Genomic DNA, 25,411 nt, shown 5'->3' with positions numbered 1-25,411 from the left:
ACAGCATATGATGGCAGGATAAAACAGCCGAGCGAAGAGGAGAGATAAAAGGATGGCAAGAGAATGAAAGGTGGTGGCGGGGGATGATGACGGCGACGGCAGCGGCAAGGGTGCGAGGCGAAGTGAAAGTGAGTTTGTCTGTGATGTTTTAAAATTCTGGAGTGGAAAGTCCCTCCATCTGTTATTGTGGGACGGTTCTGACTCAGTGATTTCTATGATTGGCCTTAATCCCGGCCGAGTGGAGAAGACAGAATGAAGAGCTTAAAGCAGACTGCTCTCACTCTGACAGGCTCCACTGACTGCCGCTGCCGCCGCCGCCACCGCCGCTGCTGCTGCTGCTGGGGCTCACTGGTACGCTCAGTCTACTGCCCCCTAATGGGCTAACTGCTCCATGACACTGCACTTCTCTGCACTATTACAGCACATTGTGCAGCTGTTAAGGACATGACACAGTGCTGACATTTTGATGTAACATGAATTTGTCAGCAGCCATGAAACACGACAGTTTTCACTCAATGTTTAAAGCTCCCTGCTGTGTCTGTGATGATTATGACCTCGTACGTCTCCGTACAATATGTCCACAAATGAGTCATCCCTTACACAGTGTTTAGGTAAACATGCCGTTGCTGATGAGTCTTCCTCATCCTGTATGTGTCAGTTGATATAGTGAAGATGTAGTTTCTACTGATTCTGCATCTGGGTATTTAATTCAACAATGTGGGAAGGACCCTTAAGGAAGCTGTTCTATATTTAGACGTCTTTTTCCAAAGAGCTTAGTGGCTTACCATTATGACTGTCACTGTCCACAGCAGCCAATCATTGTAAAATTTACCAAGGGTCTTCCCTCGCCGCGTTAGTCGCTCTGAGAAGGTTAAGTGACCTCAGCAGAGTCATTTCACAGTCTTTTGGTCCCCAAGGTGACATAAGCGTTCCCAGAAACCGATCTGAGGGGGTCGTTTGGAACATGTTGAGGACCTCGGTTCAGGGCAGCAATCACACGTACAGACTGTGTCGTGTTTTCTCAAGTGCCCTCTCACTCAAACACACACATTGTAGGGCTGTTTTGGAGTGTCCCTCCAGATCACACAGACGACAATGTGGTGTGTCGAGTGCCCTTTAAGTTAATGCTCAGTGGAAGGGTCTAACAGGCTGCAGCAATCACACAGGCAGCCCGGTGTCGAGTTGGCGTTCACCACAGCATGACGCTGTCCGTCCCTGGTGTGCTGTCATTCCCCTAGAAATAACATGACTTCGAGTGATTAAACTGCTCCCCTCTGGAACAGAGCAAACCGAACAGTTATGAATATTAAAGATCCTAATCGCCTCATGCTGAGCTTTTTCGCTATTTTTTTTTTCCCCTGCTGTCTTCTTGCTCTGTGAGTTCACAGTGAGGCAGCGCAGCTTTTCACCGTCAGGGTTCTTGGACAGCGGAGACATCATCAAGCTGCTGTTTGTACAATTGCACCATCACCTGCACTATTTTGTGCGGTGTTTGCATACACAACCAACTCCATTGTGTGTTGTTTAACGCTGCAGACCTTGCTGAGGCACTTCACATGCCGCTATCCATTACAGAGTTGTGTTTATGGTTCTTGACCTTGCCTGAAGGCTCTTTGACAAATGGCCCAACATGTGATGCATTTTGTGTCAAGGTTACAATGGCAATAACATTAGAGGGCCGTGCTCATGTCGTCAACTCTTCTGGTGTCTTTGTGCCTGTATGCTGTAGTGTTATTTGCTGTGTTGTGTGGGCCTGTACTGAGCTTATCTGTGCTGTACTGTGCTGATCTCACTATGCTCATCCAGTGCTCTAAGCTGCTTGGGCTCCAGCCACCAGCATAGATGATATATCCCTGCCCCCCTCCTTCCCACATCTCTCACTCTGATTCATTGGCTGTTTGTGTTGCCCATCCATCTGGGCCAACACAGAGAAAGGAAAGACACATGAAGACACATGGCTGTTTTGAAGCAGGAGGACTGCATTAAGCTGCTCGGGAAGAGATAGGGTCCCAGAGAAATGGTGGCCTACCAGGGAGAGAGGCAAGAAAAATGCTGAGGGAGAGGCAGCTGGAGAAACATGGAACTGAAAAAAAAAAATCTGTGTGGGCTACTCAGGGGGAGAGAAATGGATTTTCTAAAGGGACAAAGTAGAGATTCTTACTGACAGATTAAATGCTGAGAAAAAGACTCAGCCAAGGGGATGAAAGGATGGCTAGATCAAAGATCGTGACAGAGAGTTGAGAAAAAGAAGGGTGGAAACAGTCTGAGTATTTTTTTTAATGCCCTTAAAAATAACATTGCATATTAATAAAAAACATGGTATATTCCAGTTGTTGTGACAGAGTGAAATCATATGGCTTTAATTTTCAAGCTAATCCCAGAGCCAGAAATGCAGTGAGGTTGTTGTTCAGCTGGTCAGTGTTTATCCTTAATTGAAAAAAAATATATTGTTGGTAGTTTCACCAGTGTCCCACAGTGGCGCTGCCCTTTAGCAAGGCTGACCCTCTCTTACGAAACGACACACAATAACTGTCTTCTCTAATGGACTCATAATTTCAAAGGGCTAATTAGATTCTCATTCCATTGTTTCAGTCGCCTATTGTCTCATTAGGAAATAAATGAAATCTTATCATTGTTATTTAAGGCTTGTTCAGGTGATTAAAAGCACAATGCAAACATATAAGGACACAGAGGACTCGAAACGGTCCAGATTTTCTGCCATTATGTGTCACAAATGAGGTTGGTGATATCACATTATGTACGTACTTTAAACCATTATACTCCACTAACGTTCCCTATACGACAAACCATAAGAGCCTCAACTGATATTCTGGGCCTGGTGTGTGTGTGTGTGTGTGTGTGTGTGTGTGTGTGTGTGTGTGTGTGTGTGTGTGTGTTTAGAGGAGGTAGAGCAGTATTGTGTCTGTGTGGCCATGAGTGGGAGGGTCCGCTGAGATGAGGTGGGTGGGGCTCTTAATAGAAATAGGACAGCTTTTACTTTAATGAGAGTTTATGTCTTGTGTGTTTTTAGTAGATAAAAAGCTTCCTGTGGTAAGGGACCGGTTCCTTCAGTGTGGCTCCACAAATGAATGAGCACTTACTGTAGCTGGGGCCTAAATAGGGTTAGTAATTTCAGAGCCCTGGGACTTTACGGCTGATCACACTATTCTAGGACAGTAACAAGATCGCCCTCTAGAGGCCCGGGGAAACCTAGATACCGAGGCACGACAAGAAGGGATGTAGGGAGGGAGAGAAACTAAGGCCTCGCCATATTTGCTACTTGGATGACCTCCTCTATGAGAAGCCTACATAGAGTAAGCTTCTTCAGAGATGAGCCGAGACTACATGGTATAGATAATGTTAGTCTATTAAAACATATAGTGTTTGATGCTAGTGTGAGATGAGAATATTAAGTTTCATATAACCTGTAATTCAGAACAACATAGAAACACAAATTATAAATACGCCTGAAAGTATTTTTAGTCATATAATTTACATCTGCTCTGTACATTGGATTTCATTTCTCATCTTTCTTCTGTGTATAGAAGAAAGCAACCAAAAGAAAATTCACATTTTATATTTCTTCCCACAAAGGCACCTTTTGTCTCCACTAAGTGTGATCATTGCTATTTGTGTATGTAGATGGAGAACGTACAGAGCATTGCGAAAACAATACTAAAAAGAAGACGTGTGTGTATGCTGCACAGGTGCTAGAATGTCAAAACTGACTCATGCAGTATATCATATGCATCAGTTTGGAAATAAAATGTTTAATGTGCATATTGAATATTCTATACAAGTCATGGTGTGCTGACATTTTAGTTGCCAATATGTAGTCAATCAAACACTCAATCACACTTAATAACACCTTGACAGCAAGTCATGAATTAGTGAGATACAGCAAACATTATCTGTCTATTTAATATCTGCAAGCATGGACAAATATCTTATTGGCAAACAAACCACCAAGAGGGAAAAGTGCGCACAGCTGATTATTAACTGGTGAACTGGTTATTATCAGTATCACTGATAATTATCAGTATCACTGATAATAACGATCTGTGCCTTGGCTTGGTACCAGCAGGTTTCTTTACACTGGGTCTCAATCACATATCATCACGTTAGCTAAATGTAACACTTCAGTTACACTACACTCAAATGACCTCACATTAATTTTGATGTTTGTTTATAATGATTGTGATTTCCCCAATGTTGGCTCTCAAGTGTGAGAGTTTTGATGGTTATTTATCAGTGAGTCCATTGGTTGACCTCCATTGGGGAAAAAAAGGAAGAAGCCAATTTTGAAATACAATTTGCAGCTTATAAAAGTGTTCAAATTGTGTGTTTAGCTGGCGGTGTGCAAGCAGTGTTTGATCAAGGTTTGTGTTAACAGTTCATTTACAGCTGTTGCAGCTTTTTTAGGGAACAAGGTCACCATCCCCATCTTCCCACCTGTTTGTCTGTCTCTGTCTCTCTCGCACACAGACGGACGAAGTAATGCGTAAGTAATTTTGGCTTCTGACACTCACGCTGTTGTTTTTGTGTTTCCTTGTAGAAACTGGCCAAGGAGGCGGAGCTGCTTCAGAAGGAGCATGTATGGCAAGACGGTGTGACGGTAAAGTAGGACACCAGCTCCTCTTCCTCATTCTCCAAGGCCTCTTCTTCCTTTATGCCTTTTCCAGGCAAACTGGTGTATCGTCCTATCTTCTGCACATTCCCACCTGTTTTCCAATTTCCCCTGACTTTAGCTATTTTCCCCTCTTTTAACTCCTTAATGACAATGTGATCAGCATCACAGAGACTAAAAGCGGAAGAAACAATGATGCACACCAACACAGTCCTACGTGTGCGCACACACACACATACACTATGATTGTTTACTTTTGGGGCTGTTATTTTTATGGTCTTCAGTGTTATCTAAGAGCCTTCTGTCCATTTTGTCTCACAGACCACAGCAAGTTGAACATTGCATTCTCTCGCAGCTGACCTTTAAAACACTAGAGATCCGCTCTTGAAATCAAAAAAAAGGAGAAATGGTATTACTCTGGTTTGTGTGTTTGTCTGTGTGTGTTTGTGAGCCTGCGTGCTCCACTGAATCTCAAATTTGCAAACACTCAAATGCCCCACAAACATGCATGCATACTGATACACACACACACACACATATATATAGCCTCACCCGACAGATACACATGCACACTCCCTACTGCCATATCCTCTGTCTCCAGGGAGACGAGCTCGCTGTCATGGTACACTTCCCACAAATGGATTTTTAACCCAGCGCCTCCTGGGGGATATTTGAGAAAAGGCTTTAACTGATTTAAAACGAATAATTATGAGCCCTACTTCCCTGCAAAGTCCATTTTTATTCATGGTTGCTTACACTCTGAAGCTGTAGTCTTGGGGTGGCTGGGCTGCACCCCTCCCTCCCTCCCTGCTGGTCTGAGGGAGGGAAGCTGCAGTGCGGCTGTCCCTTCATCTTAGGCCTGAGGGGGGTTGATGCCTGCCTCTCCCTGCCCGGCTTCGATGCACCTCAATCGGATGTGTAGCCATGCAGGAAGTGGAGCCTGGGTCACAGTGACCACACACAGCACACCTGTTCATAAGTAGCTGCATCCAATATGGCATCAATACCTCCTCAAGTGGAAAAGCCAGCACTCTCTTTAATCCACCCCGCCCCTGCCAAAACTCTTCTCTCCCTCTGTCTCTACTCTTCCTCCTTTCGGTCTTCCTCTTTCTCTCTTCCCGTTTCCATCTTCTCTCTTGTCGTCCAGTTCCCAGCTTCATACCTACCCTCACTCTCTGCACCTCCATTACGCTCATATACCGTTTTTGTTATCTGTATGTGTCTTTAATCAGGCATGAAAATAGTTTGAATATATCATATTGTTACAAATACTGCAAATGAATCCTAATGGCGCTCCTCTATTAATAATGTATTGAAGCTGATTTCATTTGCCTTTATAATCAGGCCAGGTAATGAATCTCAGCACGGGGGACTGTGAAACCATTAAAAAAATCTCACAAACGGGTGGGGGTTGGGGGGGAGGAGTGGGAGAGGTAGATATGCCACATGCTTGCTAGAAGATTTTTCCTGTTTGTAGATTTTGTGCTTTCCTAATTTCTCTTTGGCTGAACACTCTGCTGACTGACACTCTAATTAGATTAGGGCTGCATGCTCTTTGGGCATATTAGAAGAAATGCGTTGCATCTTAAACTAGCGGGTGGAGCAGTCTGTCAAATGAAGAGAAAAGGTGTTTATGCATGAGAGACTGTGCGTTTGGATAGAATTTGAGTGTGTGTGTGTGTGTGTACTGCACTGTGGGTGGGAAAAGCATAATGTGGTTATTTGTGTTGGACGGTGAGCGAGTATTTATTTGTATGTGTTTATTAACGGCAGGTTCTCTACCTGGCCCAGCCCATCTGCTCGCCTCACCAAACTGGTGACATCATAGAAACTCAATGACACGCCTGTTCCTCATAGCGGCTGCCATCGCAGCTGTTACCGTAGCGATGGAAAGACCTCACTCTTTCTCCCTCTTCGTCTCTCTCACACACACACACGCACACACACACACACACACATACATACATTCAAGCTTTTTCCTGGTCTAACTGCAGAGCCAGTTTTCTGACCATCCTGACTGCTGGACATTATGGATGTCAAATGTTGATCGTAACAACTGTTCTGTTGGTCGTTCGGGGTTTTAAATCCATTGGAATGAAATGGTGTGTGAAATAGACATTAAAGTGTTGGATTGCCACTGATTTTTCAAGGTCAGGTGCCCATCCCTCTGTGACACTCTACTATTGTGTTTGCAACAGAGTCATCCCAAGGCGGCACAGTCATTTCAGTGCTGCTTTGCAACTCTCAGAGGGACGAGGGAGAACCAGCAACTTCAGAGCCAAATATCCAGCCTCTGTTTTATTTGGTAAAGTGAAAATTAGCAGCCAAAAAAAGCAGAGCACAGAGGACTATCAAACCTTTTCCAGATAGCATCATTATATTACTCATTTCTAATTTTTCTATTTCAGAATCAGGTCTTGAAACAGTCTTGGGTCCTACTGCTTTGACCCAGTGCCTGAATGTGTATATGTATATACAATGTTTAGGTTTATGTTTTCTGAAGAGAAAGCCAAAGTGCATTTGTCTGGGTGAAATAATTTCCTATTCAAAGTGCTTTACTGCTTTACCGAAACCTGTTAGCGAATTCTTAAGCAAATCTACATTGACAGTGTCTATTGGGCAGCTTGGCCGAGCAACCCAATTTAAACATTTTAAAGAAATACACATTTAACATGTATATAATGTTCATTGGATTTCTTCAACTAATCGATTTGTCTGTTGAAGCTGAAAAATCAATTGATTTTTAAAAAAAGATTAAATGCACTCATGCAGAATGATCTCTTAAAATCCAGGGCTTATTAAACAGCAAACTATTATTGTAGATATTACAATGCCAGAAAAGGTCTATATGTCTAAACTATTTGAGGTAAAGACTATTGCCTACTTTCTTATTTTCCTTAAAAATACCATAGAAATGACTGCAAATGTCAGCTAACCAAGCCTGATAATGAATACACTTGGAAAGTAGGCAGCCCTGCTATAATCATAGTTCACGTTCTGAGTCAAGACTGTTTGGAAAAATCTCCAAATTGCAAAAATTGTGCTTCCCTTATACACTGAATAAAATCTACACTACACAACCACACAGAGGATTGTTGAGTACTGTAATCAAAGTTCTGCTGTTCTGTCACAGTCTTTAACATATATGATGTTAAGTCGCTTGCAGCTGCTACTTATTTTTGTGGTCATCACTTTTATCCCATTGTATTTATCTTTAATGTTTGTGCATATCCATTGTGAGGATTTCTAAATATGTTTCCTTCGAAAATAGTTTGGTGGTAGAGATAATGTGGAGAAAATAACACCAGATAAGGCTTGTGCACAATATGCTACCAGTGATATTGCCAGCTGGAACCAGCTTATTGTGTATGGCTGGCTGTTCTATTATGATCTATTATGTTCTTATTATGACAATTTGATTTATTGTGACAAATGAGCATTTTGACTAACTAAAACGTAATTTGATACGGCTGATATGAATGTTTTCATGTAGTCATGTATGATATCTTCAACGTGAATCCAGTCAAGATTCATGATAAAATGGCCCAATGTCATTATATTTACAGTATATTAATTCTGGCCAGAAATATGCATTTGGAAATATCTTGAATTGTTGTCTCGACAGATCACAGTGTAATTATGACTCAATAATGCGTATGTTATGATATGTCATTGATTCTGTGTGTTCGCAGGGGTTGCCATGTATTGGACCTTTTTTTTTAAGTGAGAGAGTTTTATAATTTTCTGTCCTTTCAAGGGGAAAACAAAACCTCACTGATGCTGCTTTGGTGACACTGCTTGCAGTTTGAATGCATGATAAATGGTGAGCTTGGCCTAGTCAAGCTCAGGTCATGTATGTGTGTAGGTTCAGTGACAATGGCTAATGCTGAGGGTTTAATACTTTTCAATGTTTAGCCTGCGATTAACAAATCTTTTCACAAGGACAGAACAAAAAATATCCAAACGATTACATAATACTATGTGCAGTGGGAAAGTGTTACAGTATTCAACAATTCTATTCACTCACAATACACTTTTTATATCAATAAAAATATTTATAATTAGTGGAATTAGTGACTTCAGCAATATGTGAGTTTACAAGGTCTTCTTAAGATAAAATAAGCATTCATCTTTGGAAAACGTTGAAGCACCTGTAATCAATATTTTTTTTTATAGAAATGATCAATCACTTGAATGATGTGAAGGGGGGTCGTGATTGTGACAAACCCACAGAGAATTATCACCCGACTCTGCACTCTCACTCACCTATATTTCGCTTTACAGCTTTCAGCTAATTGTTTAGATTTTTTGCCCTGCAACTTCACCGTGCTCTTTAATCTCATGCCTCTCATAGCGCCATTGTCAGCTGCAGCAAGCAGCAGTTTTCAGCTAAAATTCTCATTAAACCCCCTGTACATCATCTGCTCAGCACCAAACAGAGTAAGTGACTAGCTGGTGGAGCATATAGGAGATACAGAGACAGATATTCCTCCCAGGGGTTGGTGGACATCAAACACAGAGCAAAAAGGAGAGTGAATATTGGATTTCTATTCATCAGGTGGCCACAGCATGAATCATTGCTAATGTTGCTCTGTATCTGCTGTAGCGTTAAGCTAATGTTAGCCATATTAACTTGATGATAATGTGATAAAGTGCTCACAGCTTATTTCAGGTGTCCCCTAGTGGCAAATATATCAGTTATTGCAGGTTTGAAGATGTAATTTTCATTGCTAATCCTATAAACCTTTTAGTCTTTAAGCTTAGGTTCGATTTTCTCACCCGTAAACATACAATATCTCTGCACTGCACAGAGACGTATAAAGTTGTCAACTTTGTGAAATGATTTCAAAAACAAACAATGCTTTAATTTGACAAAATTGTCTCCAGGCAGCATAATTTTCAAACTAATGATATGATCAACAATATATTAGCACCTACATTATCATCAGTCAGTTGTTTAACCACTCATTTACCATCATGTACTGGCTACAGTTGATGACCACTGTCGCTTAGCTGAAGGAGGGTTGACATGAAGTGCAACACATTGGAACAGAGACACAAGATTGGATGAAAGAAAGGACAGAGATTGTGGAGATTGGAGGAAGACATGTTCTTTCCATCAGATTGTGATGTGGCAGCTGCTGTACGTTTGAAATGCATTAGTGCTAATAGCTGTGCCATTAGGGGAGAGAGAGGCACTCTGTTGATGGGTTGCCATGATGAAACCAGGGAGAGGGGGTGACAAAGAGAGGCATGGAGGGAGAGAGAGGTGTAAGTGAGAAAGCAAGTGAGTGAGGGAAGGAGGTAAAAGAGACGGAGAAAACGGGAAACAGAGATGGAGCCATCTTCCAGGCCATTTACTGCAATCATCACTCTCTAATCAATCAAGCCTTTCATCATAGGACAACACAATCTCTTCTTCTCCCACTGCCTCTTTCTCTCTTCATCTCCTCTCAGCCACCCACTCTCATACATAACACAGTGGTACTCATGTGACCTCTTTCTCGCTCTTCACACATGTATGTTCATCTTTGTAACACCTACAAATAATATTCATACAGCACAGTGTTTGCTCTCCCCCCAATGCTCATCTTTTTGCCTTGAATTATATTCTGTAGATGGCTGTCACCAATGGTAGCAATATTTAGCCAGTGCTTCAGTCACATTTACAACCTTAAAGTTACAATAAGTCCCCTCAGAGGTATGAGGAGTATGGCCTTACATGCTAAGGATACTGGCTAGAGTTTCTTGGGTTTGTTCACTTGACCAAGTTCAGCTCCTTTCATAATGCCTGTATTTGAGATAATTGGCCCTTCAGAGGAAATGAGTGAGAATCATTGTGGCAACTCCTCAGCTCAGCCCTCGAAGCTACCGGCTCCATTAGCTACAGAATACATTAGTCTTATGAAGGCTGCCTTTGACAGATTCAAATTCTGGTAAAATAGACAGAAATAAGTGGCTTTGTTTCATCTCACTCTACTCTTAACATTTTCTGATATTTCTCCTCAGTTTTTGTCTTTTGGAAGTATTGCCAAACCCCTGTATTCTCTCGCTGGATTAACTAAAACAGGCAGCAATTGGCCATTTATTCACGCAGATGCATTTTAGTATTAGTTGGCAAATCTTCTCCCTCTGAATTGTGACATTTTTCTCCCTGCTGCCATTAGTTGAGCTGAACTAATGGGAAAATATGGATAGAGCAATAACTAGCAAGCCAATGGTGTTTTATTTGCAAGTGATTTATATCAGTTTTGTTTGCTAATACCCTGACCATAATGTTGCGCTTGCATTTTGCCTGTTCTGTATTTCCTGCATATGTGGTCGTCATTTTAAAAGCTAGATGCAGACCTTACATAGCAGAGGTAGAAATAAAATTGTCTGAAATTGCCAGCTGTCGTGTATCAGCACCACAACAACCAAAACTCAAAAGGATCTCCACAGTGGAGGCCCAAGAGAGGGAGGTTAGAATATAGCTATGTGAGCCCTTTTTAAATGCACAGTGCTTATTTCAAACACTGATAAGCATAGCCACATTGTATAATCACAAATAAACTGCATATATTTCCATTGTGAGCTGTTTTTTTCTTCTTTTTTTTTTTACTTCCTTATGGCTGCGCAGAGACCGAGTGCTTGCCGCCTGCCGAGCACGTAATGGAACTCATAAACAGTGTTATCACTAAATCCTGAGCCATGGAACGGACTTCCATCTGCTCGCCACTGGAAAGGAAAGAAACGAGGAGGGGCTATGTGCAGAGAAATTCCTACATGGTATACAGTTTAGCAGAGCCTCCTCCCCGTCAAATGTATCTGATGGTGTGGGTGCCTCAGTAGAAACTGGACCAAGCTTTACTTTTGCTCACTACGAGGTAGGCCGGTGATGAATGCTAACACACATACTAGAGAGGAAGTTTGAAGTTTGTCTTGATAAATCCACATTGGCCAATTAGTATTACGTCAAAGCAGTCTTCACTTCAAACTCCAATTTTGACTGCAACGTCTCCCTCCTCCTGAGCTGTCCTATCCTGCTGTCATCTCCTCTCCCGGTGCTTCCCCCCACTTTCTGCCAACTGCTGCTCTGCTCACATCTTTGATCAGGCTGTCGGTTGCTGTGGTGACCCAACAGTTTGGTAATTTCAGCTTCTTGATTGCAGACCGCTGTAATTTGTGTAAGTGGTGCTCTCCAAGGTAGAAATGTTCTTTTCTCCTTTTTCTTCTTCCCTGCCCAACTCTCCTCTCTCTGCCACCCAATCTGTGGCTTTTTTTCTCCACATCTCACCCCTAATGTTTCTCTGCTGCTTCAAGAGAGACCTCTCGAAAACTCATGCTGTTCTGCACTCAAGTAGGGGCGCAAAGTCTGAGATGACTCAGAATAGATGAAGCACTGAAGTACGGGAGCAGGTAATGAGAAACGCCAAAATAAAAAGAACACAGAGGAGGAGAAAAGTTCCAGTGTGGCAGTAAACCTTCAGTCAGTAGAAGTTTGGCCTGCTGCGATGCAGCGTGCTAGCTAGGAGGGAGAGTTGAGAGAGTAGCCCCCATGTCTAAATCCTACTGATCGATCCCCCTGCCTCACAGGAGATGGGAATCAATAGTCAGAGAAATCCAGCGAGCCACGCTGCAGACCTTGATTTTCCCATTTCAACACATGGGCAACACCCATGAAATGTTATTTTAAAGGCGCTTCTGGTCAGAGCAAGGTCATTAAAAATGAGAAGTTAAGATGGACTGATGGCATCCACTCAGTTTTCTGTTTCAATGTTTTCTCTTCTTTAATGTGAACATTGACGTAATATGTAGTCATGCCAAGTCATTGTCTTAAGCTTAAATCATTACGTGATTAATTGATTTGTTTACTGACAGAAAATGAATCTAAAACATTTTTTACTTATGCTATTAGAGTTAATAGTAGATGTTACAACCACAATAACTGTGGTCCTCAGCATGAATGGGGGCATTCATGGTTCAAAACCCCTCGGCCACCAGGGCAGAATATTGAATATCTTTGGGATTTAGACTGTCGAATGGACAAAAGAAACAATTTGAAGATGTCATCTTGGGCTCACATAAAAAAATGTGACCTATATCGTTTTATAATCCCAATTAAAAAGGATTTCTGCAGAAAAAAATCTGTATTTTTTTTTTTTTATGTCTGAGGCTTCCTTGTGTTCCAGTCTGCCAAGGTGTTCCAGCAAAGTGATGTGTCTGAGCGGCCAGGCTGTCATTTTGTGAGTGGTGACAGGCAGGCTACGATGTAGCAGAGGAGAGATACCTGCTTGGGTTTTAGTGTTTGCTCGATGTATTCTGTCCCTGCTGTCCTTGGTGCCTGTCTGCAGATATCTTAAAGCAGGCCTTCCTTTGTCATTTGAATGTTCAAATCATTGTGAGGGACAGCAAGGCATCTGATGGAAATGATTACGGGGTCGAAAATAACAGGTTTCCCTTGGTCTGCGCTGATTGTTGATTGGCCACTCACAGTCAGCCTGTAAAGAAGGGGTGGTGGCTTTTCACGGCTCCATGGACTAGCGGTGGTAAAATGGCTGAAAAACAGCAGTGAAATGAAAAGCTGCAGTCAACCCTCCAGGAAAACTGGAACCTGGAAATGTTTCGCTCAGATAAGTGGGGCTCCAGTGTCATACCAAGCTGCAGCGTGATTGGACAGGGAGGTCCAGACTGGGTACCAGATTGTTTGTGATTGGCCACCCCAGCTATGGATGCCGTAAAAATGTTTGACGTGGATAATTGCATTTGCTTTATCAATTCCCTCTGGAATCCAATGATAGCGTTAATATTGCCATGGCCTGTTTATCTTATTTGTCTTTATTTGGTGCTACAGCACCTCTTTCCTGCTTCCCCTCTGATGATCAGATTGGGGGCTTGTTTGGGAGGTGTTGGCATGCGTGTGTCATGTTGGATAGGCTTTTTATCTGGCACTGTGTCCATGCAGTGTGGTGATGCTATCTGCGTTAAAACCTGCTCCTCAATGGAGCCCTGTCAGCCAACAATGGAGAGCAGCATTACCCAGAGTGCAGCAGGACAAAGCCTTCTTTCCTTATCACAGGATTGGAATATTCACAGACTGATTTTACTGCTTTTACCAAGGGTGTCAGGCTCTGAAAAATAGAGAGCAGAGCAGAGATGGGAGAGAGGGAGAGAGAGAGAGGAGGAAAGAAGAGAAAAATGGTCTTCCGTGACCTGCAGGATGTTTACAAAGAGACGTTTAAAGAGCAGAAATTGCAGATTCATGGGGAGAAATTGGGGGCATGAAATATAACCATGGCATATGTAACCTTAATCTTTTTGAATTCATGTATTTTTAATTTCACAATAATAAAGACTTCTCTCTTCCTCAATTGTTCTCCCTCTTTCTATCCTCCCTCACTCCGTCTATCTCTTGGATCGTTGCCCATCTTTGTGACAGTCTTTGAAGTGAGTGTGCAGTTAAGGAGGCGTGGTGCTCAATCTGAAGAGGAGCAGGACATTGATGAGATGCGCATGGAGAACGCCATTCACTCTGCTGAATTTGCACTGTGTATTGGAGCTTTAATCTGGGGGCACATTTGTTTATTGGCATACAAATGAACATCTGCATGGAGCTATGCTTGGACGCCATGGTCTCAGCAGCTCCCTAATCGCTTAAAAGCCTGGAGACGCCGAGCATGCCAATGAGAGAGCGACAGAGAGGGAGGCAGCCGCGCCCAAGGCCTCCGTCATGCACTCCTTTATCTGAGTTTCACCCTAGCTCAATAGCTCTCTTCCTCTCTCACTGTCTCTGTCTTCCAGGCCAACAGTTTAATTTCCAGTTTGCTGGCTGACTCTTTATTGACTTGACATTATAAAGAGGCATTTTGGTGACCTTCAGTGGTTAAGACAACAGCCATATTTTTCAGAACAGACACCTCAAACAGCATGTCTGCATTTATTTGTATAGTGATGTGACAGGGCACCAAATAGCTTCTTCCAGGATGGAGGTGCCTTGCAAATAAACTTTTAAATATAGAAAAGAACACTGTGAAGGGAAAATCAGTGACTCGAGAGAAGCAATGGCAGCTATCCATGTTAGAAGCTACTCTTGTATCATAAAAATAACATTTTATTCAGAGTCATATGTAAAAGTTGGTTGGTTTTCCCCTTTTTATGTGCCTTTTCTATTTCTGCATTTAAAATGCATTGTGACACCAGACAACAATTTGTATGTTGCTTTGATGCTTTCCGAGTTTTGCTTATTTCAACTGTTATTTATTGCTCTTGTTGTAGTCGATCATAATGGCCAGATTTTTTACCTGAACAATGATGATGAAGATCATGAAAATAGACAGAGACAGTAGAGTTAATGGCCAAATTTAGGTCTTTAGTAGGTCAAGTGTTTGCCATACACTCTGTTGCCTTCATGAAGGTTCATTCAACTTCATGGTTGCCGTAGAGGCTGTAGTTAAATTGTATTCCTCACACTTGATGATGATATTTTGTCTCAGCTCAACAGTACGACAAACCAAAGCCTCCAAGATGACGATAGAGTTGAATGAATCAACTAACATCTCTCTAAAGTAATTTAAACAAAACATTATAACCCTATGAAGAAAGGACTTATTGGCGGTTAGACTGCATTGTTTTAGAAAGGTGTTCCTAATAAACTGGCTGCTACATTTATATTAGACCACTGTCTGGATAGCAACACAGCAAAATGTATAATTTAAACTTCATTTCTGCTATTTGGACCTGCAAGCTACTGAATGGCCCATTTAATTAAAAATAAGTATAATTTAAGTACAAGGGTGCTTTTGTCCACATACTGTTTTTTTTTTTCAAATTTCTGAATACGCCATATCCCTGCACCCAGTAAAAGAAATGATTTAACATCCCTGAATCAAAAAAGCTCCACCAAAGAGTAAGAATTCCTATTTCATTCACAGGCAACCTCTGCAATTCAAGATCAAAGTAGTTAAAAGGCTGTTAGATCTCTGACAAATTTCTTCATGTCTATGATTAATTTACTTGTGTTTGAAAAGCATATTTCATGAGTTCACCTTTTGACATGTGTGTGAACCTGTTGGCCGTATGAACTAAAAGAAAGGAGCTGAACAAAAGGATGGCACATGTGATTTCATTTTGACATCTCTTTTTTTAGCGTGACCTCCCTCATAGTATAGTATATTCCCTTTAACATTTCATTCTCCAGATAAAATTGCATGTCAGTCATTTCTTACTTAACATACATAAATGGTAATGCACCTGTGTGTCAAAGTGTAAGAGTATGTGCTTAGCCTGGAGGATTGTGTTCCCCCTCTTTCACTGGAGAGGTCTCGCCAGCTAATCTGGCCGAGTGTTTATCTAGTTCGAATGTCTTGAGTTTCATAATGTTTGACACGTGGAGATGGGATATAAGGAGGCTGTGGAAATAGAAAGACAGAGGGAGAGATAGGTAGAGACAAGAGGAGAGATTGGAGTGGAGGAGATAAGAAAAGGAGAATGTATAGCTCCATAAGGGGCTTGCTTCGAACTTAACGTAAGCAGTTCTTCTCTGCAGCCAAACCAAATTGTTTACTTTTTCCTTATTTATGGTTGAATTTTCACACTAAGTGAGCTGTTTATATGTGTGTGTGTGTGTGTGTGTGTGTGTGTGTGTGTGTGTGTGTGTGTGTGTGTGTGTGTGTGTGTGTGTGTGTGTGTGTGTGTGTGTGTGTGTGTGTGTGTGTGTGTGTGTGTATGTATTAGTGTGTACCTTATGGGCTCATGCGCGTGGGTTAATGAAGAGCAGTAAATGAAATCCTTTATTGTGTTTGATATAATGTCAGCTTCCATTAGGGAAACTGGTGCTACGAGTGATTGCTAGACTACCGGGGCCAGGAGAGAGGTGCTGTGTGTGTGTGTGCACGTGTGTGTGTGTGAGAGAGAGAGAGAGAAAGACGGTGTGTGTGCATTTCTGTGTGCTTGCGTGCACACCCTAGGGCACAGCAGAGGCACCGAGTGTGTTCTGTAATTATAAAATCATTAGCAGGTGTCCAGAGGAGATATGAATATGACTGTAATCTGTCCCCACCCGTGATGGAGCGCTTGTCTTACACTAAAATGTCAACCCGTCTCAGGCAGCCCGTTGAAAGAGCAGGTTCAAATTCAAAAGATTTAGTCCAAGCGATCACACTCCATCATTACATGTACCCCTACATGTGACAACCTTTATGTACCATCCATTTTTCAATCACGTATTGTTACCCTGCGTTAACGAGACCCATCATCTGTCAAGGTCTGTTGAAATCTTACGAAATTTGGGGCATTAAAGGCTCTGACCTTCACTTGAAAAGAGGATTTTGAAGTTTGAATGTGTAACTACAAGCGATAGATGACATTAGAATAACACGCAGCACCTTCCATTGACAAGAAAGCACGCTGGCAGAGGAACAACCTGATAGTCAGACAGACTGACAGGCGTACAGACAAACAAAGGATAAGCAGGCATGTATCTGGTCAGACATAAAAACGAGCAGACATTGTAGCCCTGGCGAGGAGACAAAGTCACATTGTAATCTAGAGCAGAGGGGCGGTTTCTATAGCAACAGTAGGCATCTAACCTACGCGCCGCTGCTTTTGCTGAAATCTGAAATTGGCGAGAGGAGGCTGGTGTTAAGGATAGAGAGATTGGGAAAGATGAAGATAAGACAGGGCAGGGTGGAGGTGGAGGAGGAGGAGGAGGAGGAGGAGAGACAGGGCAAAGGGAGGAGAGAGGAAGCAGATCGAGATAAGGGTGAGGAGAGGGAACGAGGGTAGTAGATGAGCGGAGGAAGATCGATGTAAAGGAGGGGCTGGAGATCATCACCTGACCTCAGTGTTTGTCTCCTGTTTGGAATTAGTTGTTCCACTCAGCATGATAGATTTAATTTACTGATAGCACTTTGTGTCAGTGGGACTTTCTCAGACTTTCACTCCGTATGTACATTCACAAGTCACGTACATATTGTGTATGAGTGTCAGTGTTTGTGCGATTATTATTATTATACATGTGTATGTGTGCGCTAGCTGGATGCACAGGGCTTGGAGTTAGATGAGTGTGGGATAATTACTGGCTCGGTGTTGTATCAGATGTGTGTTTAACCCAGACCCTGAGCCCATAGAGACCTGTGACCAGCCACAGCAGATGGCCATGCCACCCTGGGGGCTGCTCAGAGGGTCATGGTGGCCTAGGGCTCGTCCACATGGAGCCACCTACTCTGTGCATGTCTGCGTGGTGTGTGTCAGAGTGTGTGATCGGAGGCAGAGGTTGTTTCGTTCATAAGGAGGATCGGTGTTACTCTTCAGTAATCATGTTAATTATGTTTCATTTTCATCTTATTACAAACGGCAACAACTTTGTCCAAATCAGTTCAAACCTGTGTACTGGTTACAAAGTTATTATTACGGGAGGTTTTGAAATGAGTTACTATTTTCAATCAACTTCATTTATTGCTTAATCATATCATACCTGCTCTAAATATGAGATGAAGCTTCCCAGAATCCCAACCCCTGAATTATTTAAATTCAGTTCAATTAAAGGTTCAGTGACACTTAACTTTAAGTCCTGTTTGGCATTGATAAGCATTATAGAAACATTTATTACATGTGTTAAAAGCAGCTGTAAGTGTTTATTAGTGTATTTGTCTGCAACTATAACTCTTCCCGTGGGCAGTCATATTGCTGACAATATAGTTAAACAGTAGCAAAGAAATGGTGCACATTATCAAACACTGACAATGTCCTTATATCTGCCTAGTTGTAGGCAGATATATATTATATAGATATCCATTATATGTTTATTACTTGGTATAAAAAGTATGTAAAGGAGGCATTATGTGGTACTACTGCTGCTAATAATAGTGTCACTAATGCTACGTGCATAGATGGACCTAAAAAGGAGCTTGAGCACCTGCTGTTTGGCCTCCTAGAGAGAAATTGCCCTTGGGTGTTTTATTTTTTTAAATAAATTAATTAATTTCTGTTTACATACAGCCTTTCCTGCCCGACAGATACATTGAATCTGAATATCAGGTTTGGAAATTGGTTCTCCTGGGCAATGTCCTGTATGCGACCCCTCTCTCCCTCTTAGTTTCTTGCCACAGCAGTGAGCACTGTGTGTACACCATAGTCTGCATTGAAGTATACATAGTTTATACAGCCTGTAGGGTACACCAAGCCTCCCTATGGTGAAAGGAAACATGCATGTGAAAATGCATGCATGCACATGTCTACTCACGTTAGGCACTAGACTGTCGGTGTGAGTCAGTCAGTGGGATGAGTGGCTTTGAGGCAAAAATCAGGTATGTGTAAATACAACGTGTAAATATACTGTTTATTTACATTTTATATTGATATATTTTAAGAATGGCTTGACACTATTTGTCAAGTTGGGCATTTCTACACTTGAACTATTTAGCAGCTGAAAAAGTCCAACTAGCTATTATAGCGTTGATGTTGACTTGTTGGCATGTTAACTGTAAAAATCTTAAATTCAAAAAATAAAAAACAGTCTAATAAACCCTATCTAAAGCTTATGTGTTGCTTCCAAGTCTCCGTAGTATGATATGATATGTGAATTATATTAAACTAATTTGTTGGCACATAGTAATAATATCTTAGCCATACAATATCAGCATTTTCTTATTGCCCATTATTACTGAGGCAATTACACCTTCTATGGAGAGGCGGTAAGAGACGAGTATGTAGGCGAGAGAAGCAGCCATGCAGCCAGAGGAAGTGCATCTTTGTCAGCAGGATTAAGCTGACAGAGTGATGATGTCAGTCACAGGGCTAGCTAAGAGGTTGACATGTGGGGAGAATTTACTGAAATACATGTCATTTCTTTCCATGCGTCATTAATTAACTGACATATAGCAGTGTTTGAACTAACCTAAGTCATGGGTTTGTTTCAATTACATGCATTTTAATAATCCTTTAACAGTGTTGCAAAAGTAATTCCAGGCATTTGTTTAATTATCTGCAAAAACTGTCTTCTATGAATTTGAGCCCCTGTAACATCCTCTGCACATTCCTGGTGAATACTGTATGTACATGGTGCAGGTTTAGCATGAGTAAGTGATACGTGCAGAGTAAACAGTAAGGTAAACACAGCTGTCCAGCTGTGCAAACAGACATGATACCAATGGCAGATGGGTGACAAATAAAAGGAAAAAAGGCATCAGGACAACTTCACTGCTTCTTTAGCGTCAATCTACTTGTTTGTGGAGCTCTACTGGAGGGATGAAGAAAAGATATTTCAATATATTTGCAATAAAAAAGCAACAATAAGGGATAGATAAAATATAACAGTGCAATGATGAAGCATAAGAAAGGGACCTACAGTGTTGGACCTCTCATAAAACTCCCTCTTCAGTAATGTGTGGTATGTTTTTTGAGTGTATAACTGCTGGACCGTGTCCCTGGGGTGCAAGGACCCAAGCATTTATTTACAGGAAGCAGTCCTGAATAATGAGTTGTAATGCCGCAGTAGTGAGAGTAAACTCTTTAGAAGCGAGGGACCAGTCTAAGCAGGACTGGGCTCCAGATCAATCCTGCTGGCAGACACAACAACACTGTTGCTCTGCCACAGTCTCTCTCTCTCTCTCTCACTCTCACTCTTTCTCTTCTCTCTGCAGAGGCACAGGCTATTTTTAGCCCTGGCGGCTCTTTCCCCACTGCACCCACTACCACCACCACCACCACCCATCGCTTTCCTTTCAATTCATCCCTTCATATCGCCCCAACCTCAGCCTCCATCCTAACCCTCCAACTTAACCCAATGTACTCCCTAAATGATCCGCTTTCATCCCTCCACTCCGCTCCTTTCCCTCCTTCCTTACTCCTGATCTCTCTCTGACAGAGCTGGGGGGGGTGGTGTGCTGGTAAGTTGAGGAGATGTGCCAGAGGCCAGATTCTGCTCCTCCTCTATCTTGTCCACATTCATTACCCAAAGACGCAAGGTGTGTCCGTGCTGTGTCCGCCCCATGTTTGATGTCGGTGTGAGTTTTGATGATACTGTGTTTCTTTGGTGAGTTGTTCGTGACTGAGCTGAGGCCAGCCACAACCCCAGTCGTGGTGTGTAGAGAGGCGCTCACACCAAAGGGAACTGAGAGAAACATGAGGGCCAACAGAGAAAGAGAGTACTTGTGCATATGGGTGGGTGTGTGTGCATCTGAAGTGCAGAGAGGATGTGTGTGAGACTGCCTGAGAGAGATCAAAACAGTGAAAGCGTACAAGAGACAAACAGAAGTTTGAAGAAAATAAATCCGACTGAGTAAGTCGTGTGTAAGACTCAGTGTACCTGTGCAGTAGAGACTCTTTCACCCATCCTTCCTCATCAGACCATGATCACAGCTCGTCCAGTGAGGGCGAGTCACTCACTGTGGTGCCCTTGAGAGCGCGTCCTCAGCCAGCCTCCTCATGATAATGAGGAAGGCCCCACAAATGCTGCTCGCTGCATGCAGCCCCTACCCGCCCTCACGCCTGCCTCTATGGGAGATAAGGACGCCAGTTCAGAGGAGAAGAGGACGGCAGGGATGCTAACAGCCTGGATATGGGGTCTTTGTTCGGGGTAAAGGCCAGGAGCTTGGTGGTGGGAGGCCGTATCTGGGGCTTCAGCTGCTGACTGGTAACTTTAGTCGGTAATTAGAGCAAAATAGTGTAACACAATTGCATAAATTTACATTCTTTTCTTTTTTCCTCTCTCTGTTTCTTTCCTCCTGTGAGAGCTGTTAGCCTAGACTGAAAACACAGCCAGCTGAGGTTGATAAGACTCCCAGAGAGAGTAATATTTTGAGTTTATTCGTCTCTCACTGCAAACCACTTTACTCCATGTTACATCTGAGCTCATACCACAGCGCCACACAGACTTACATTTTTTGAACACATGAAAATGTTTCTACGGTGTTTTGAACACAAGTTCATGTGCCACATGCATTGCATCTTCTTAATAAAAGCATTGCCCAGATGCATTACATCCTTCTATATCTCTACAGCTATCTACTCGCTCTCTCATGACTGTCATTCCACATCACACTACTCCTCCTGTGTTCTGTGATGCTGATTATATTCTCATGCTGAACAGTGTGATGGAATATAACCACGGCTCTCTCTAGTTTACCACCGCGAGGAGTCGGGGCTGATATAGACACTGCTATATCTTCTCTCATCACCTGTCTTTCCACTTTTCTTTTCTGCACAGGAGAATGCCATTTCATACTACGATTCCAAAGCGGACTCAGACTATGTGAGTACAGTATGGACTGCTCCTCCCTCCCCCCATCTGCCTGCCTTAAACCCCGAATCCCACCCACTCCACTTCCCACCCCTGCCGCCCTTTTCCTGCAACCCCACCCCCTCCCCACGGCCTCCTCGGTGTTGATGCACCCCCCTCCGGTCACAGGCCCCTGGGCTGTCTGTGTGTGTTAGTGAGGTGACACTGCTTTATGGTGAGTTGGTGTGACAGAGCAGGAGCAGGCCGACGTGCATGTGACAGCGACTTCAACTGTCCTCCCCTGGTCTAATATCCAGAGTTTTCGCCCTCCCCACGAACCCCAACTTTGTCTACTGCAGACCTGAACTGAGGGATTGTTAAGGTAGACCTTTGCACCCATCAATACACGTCACCCTGAAACACATGTCACACTTTCATACACCAGGACACCATTTCTGTCATGTGTGTCATTCATACTGAAGAATATGAATGACATTCAGAGAAAGACCTGCAGGCTGGGTAGCGCAGATTCCTCCACAAAAGCCCTGCAAGTCACTGCCGCTTGGTCACCTCTCTGGCTGCAGCCTACAGTTCCTCCTTAGGATAGGTCACACTCAGAGCCTGTGTCGCTGATTGATTAAGTTTCAAGGAAGAGTGCAAGAATCCCCCCTAGATCACCAAAGCACAAAAAGATGGGAAGAGAGTGATACAGAGAGGGGAAGAGACTGAGAGAGGGAGGCAGAGGAGCAATAAATCATGGTGTGATTTTCTCTTTGTGCACGCCACTCCTGTGATTAATGACACAGCGCTTTAGGGGCTGTCAGCACATCTAATTGGAGAGCATCAGTCATCATTAACATGGCACACTAAGGCCGAGGTAGTGACACACCCCTGACCCCCACTTCACCAACCCCACACCACCCAAAGACAGCGACAGAGGTCAGGCAGAGGTCATTCCTCATCCCTGGAACCCCAACAGTCACCGGTAATCTGCTATCTGAATCTTGATTCTGCCCACGATGACCCCTTTGAATTAAGGCTCCACCGCTCAAGTGAAAATCCTGTACTATTAGAGAGATATTATAAGAATTCAGTTCTCAAGAAAGGTAAGTGATCAGCAGGCTCTCTTATCTAAGCCCTGTCTCCTCTGTTCTGTATCCTATACTCTATACCTCTTAATTTCTCCTCTTGTCACTGTGCCCTTGATATAAAAGTGAAAACTGCTCACGTCCCAAAGCATGTCATGTGTTCATTCCAATGCAATGGATAGAGAGTGTTTTATTTGTTTCTTAACTACCTATCAGCTTCCATTGGGTTCTTTTGTATTAATCACACTCAGAGTTTAAATACCTTTTAATGTCTTTGTTTCTGGACTGCAAAGTCTAATCAGCCATTGGGTAAAACATGCGTCAGACCAGATCAGCCCCCACAGGCATCTTTCCCATAACAGATTGTAATGTAGCAGTGAGCAGACAACGTGTCCTCAATGAAATGCAAATATTCTCTCTATTTGTTTGCATGACCCCACTTTCACTGCAATGCTTTTATTTATCAGGTAGAAAAATATGGTCAATCATGTCCCTAGGTAATAATTTACTGCGAGGGCATCCATCAAATATACAAATGATTACAAGTATGATTATCTTTATATTCAATCAAAATTAAAAATAGTTCTTGCTGTTTTTCAGGTGTGGAATACTGCAACAGTAGTATTATTTTTTCCGAAGGAGTCCTTGTAAAATTAAAAGGTCGTTTTCCTCTATCGCACTCTTTCCTGCTGTCTTTCACATGAACACACACACACACACACACAGGGTCATAAGTGACACGTTTCAGGTTAGCCCTGGTTGGCTGAAGGAGAATCTTCAAAATGTCATCTCTGGCCTCTTCAGCCTTTAATTAAACCTTGAGAACCGGGAGATAAAATTAACAAATTGGGTAATGAATCAAGCAAAACAGGTGGTGGATGGTTGAGGAAAATGAACCAATCAGTCTTCTCTGCATGGATTTATTCAGCCTCTAATTAGACGCTGCCTTGGTTAATTATGATTGGGCTCTTCTGAAGAAAAAAAAAAAACTTCCCTGCCCGACATTGACAGAATTAGTGTCAGATTGAGTGATAAACAAACACCTCAACCTCACAGTTAGCGCTGTTGAAAAGCCAGCATTGCTAACCTAATCAGGTGTACTATTAACAGAGAGTTGTATTTTTGCCCATAGCTCTTTATATCTGCCACAGCAATATGAAAAACAGGAACCACTGACAGTTTTAATTGCCACCATTTGTAGTCGATGGTACATTTCATTGCTTTTTTATTCTTTCATATTATAAGTACTACTTTCAGAGTTGTGTGATGTTATTATGCAGCGAACAGCTGACATGACCTGGAAACAGTCGTCCATTTTTATCATTTCTCTTGCTTAGTATGAAAAAAACATGAATATTTGAAGGAAATGACAGAAAGCAATTGCATTAACACTCCTCTAACATCTTTAGATTGCCTAGGTGTTCTAAAGAACAAGTAGTAAAAGAGGAAAGTCTTCAGCCCTGTAGTTTCCTGGTTCAACATCAGGTCAGGTCCCAAACTACAGGTGAACAGGCTTTTACCAACAGGATCTGACACTAAAACTAATTAAAAGAAACCATCTCCAACCTGCCTTATATGTTTCAGATGAAACTAAAATATCAGCAAGTTCGTGCTTTAAAGCCCTCACTCATCCAGTCGAGCTGTGTGGTGATTAACAGGAACTTTGTGTCCTACTTGTGACACAGAAAATATAGAAAACTACTGTGTCACTATGTAGCCTTTTTGTTTTTTGAAACAGTTAAAGCACTGAAAATGTTCACTTGTTGAACCAATCCTGCTGGCTGCATATAACATAATTTTTCTAAATTTCTGCCAAATTCTCTGAGATTTCATGTTCAGAAAAACTTATTTTACTAAACATGTAACCATGTGTAATGATTTTGAATCAACTGTTACAATGATTGGTATTTAAATAATAATTCATTTCTTGAATGTCTCAGTACACATTCTATATATATTTCTGACTCTCTAACCCTTTTCTATCCAGCACCATTATAAGATTTGTAGAATGAGGGATCTCTCTGTCAGAGCACCGCCTTGTACCTTATGCTGACTTTCAGTGGTACTTCAGCACAACTATACCCCCGCTCGTCCCAACAACAGCTTGTAATTGCATTTTAATAGTCAATTAAAGTTGGCACATCAATCAATTTCTGCCATGGACATGGGGTTTTGATTTAATTTCTCCAAAAAACAAACAGTTTTTATCGTGTCGGATCCAATTAACCCATGCTGCTATATTAAAATGAAAAGTGTGCATTGCAGTCACACATTTGCTGCACTCAAAGATTTATTTAAGTAAAATCTTGTTCTTCAGCAGTTAAGAGTACTCGAGGAATGATCAGAGACCGTTTGTTTTACAAATATTCAGTGAATAAAGGCTAATGAAGGTTGACTAATAAAGAAAGAATGACATAAGCATGATGCCAGACCCCGCTGAGGGCTACTTCCGTATGGCAGCGTATCAAAGAGCTTGGTGCATGAACATTCATCAATAAG

The 25,411-nt window shown here is 42.3% G+C and overlaps 1 protein-coding gene across 1 annotated transcript in view; it reads left to right on the top strand.

Moving 5' to 3' along the window:
* Positions 1–25,411, top strand: part of cacna2d2a (calcium channel, voltage-dependent, alpha 2/delta subunit 2a) — a 140,187-nt gene that overhangs the window by 64,042 nt on the left and 50,734 nt on the right. Inside the window, exons 4-5 of the mRNA XM_070844091.1 lie at positions 4,556–4,615; positions 21,813–21,857. Coding sequence (XP_070700192.1) covers positions 4,556–4,615; positions 21,813–21,857 — 105 coding nt within the window. The remainder of the gene's footprint in view (positions 1–4,555; positions 4,616–21,812; positions 21,858–25,411) is intronic.

The sequence above is a fragment of the Pempheris klunzingeri genome, chromosome 2 (genome assembly GCF_042242105.1).
Source record: "Pempheris klunzingeri isolate RE-2024b chromosome 2, fPemKlu1.hap1, whole genome shotgun sequence".
Lineage (NCBI taxonomy): Eukaryota > Metazoa > Chordata > Actinopteri > Acropomatiformes > Pempheridae > Pempheris > Pempheris klunzingeri.
This window is presented reverse-complemented; position numbering and strand designations above follow the sequence as displayed.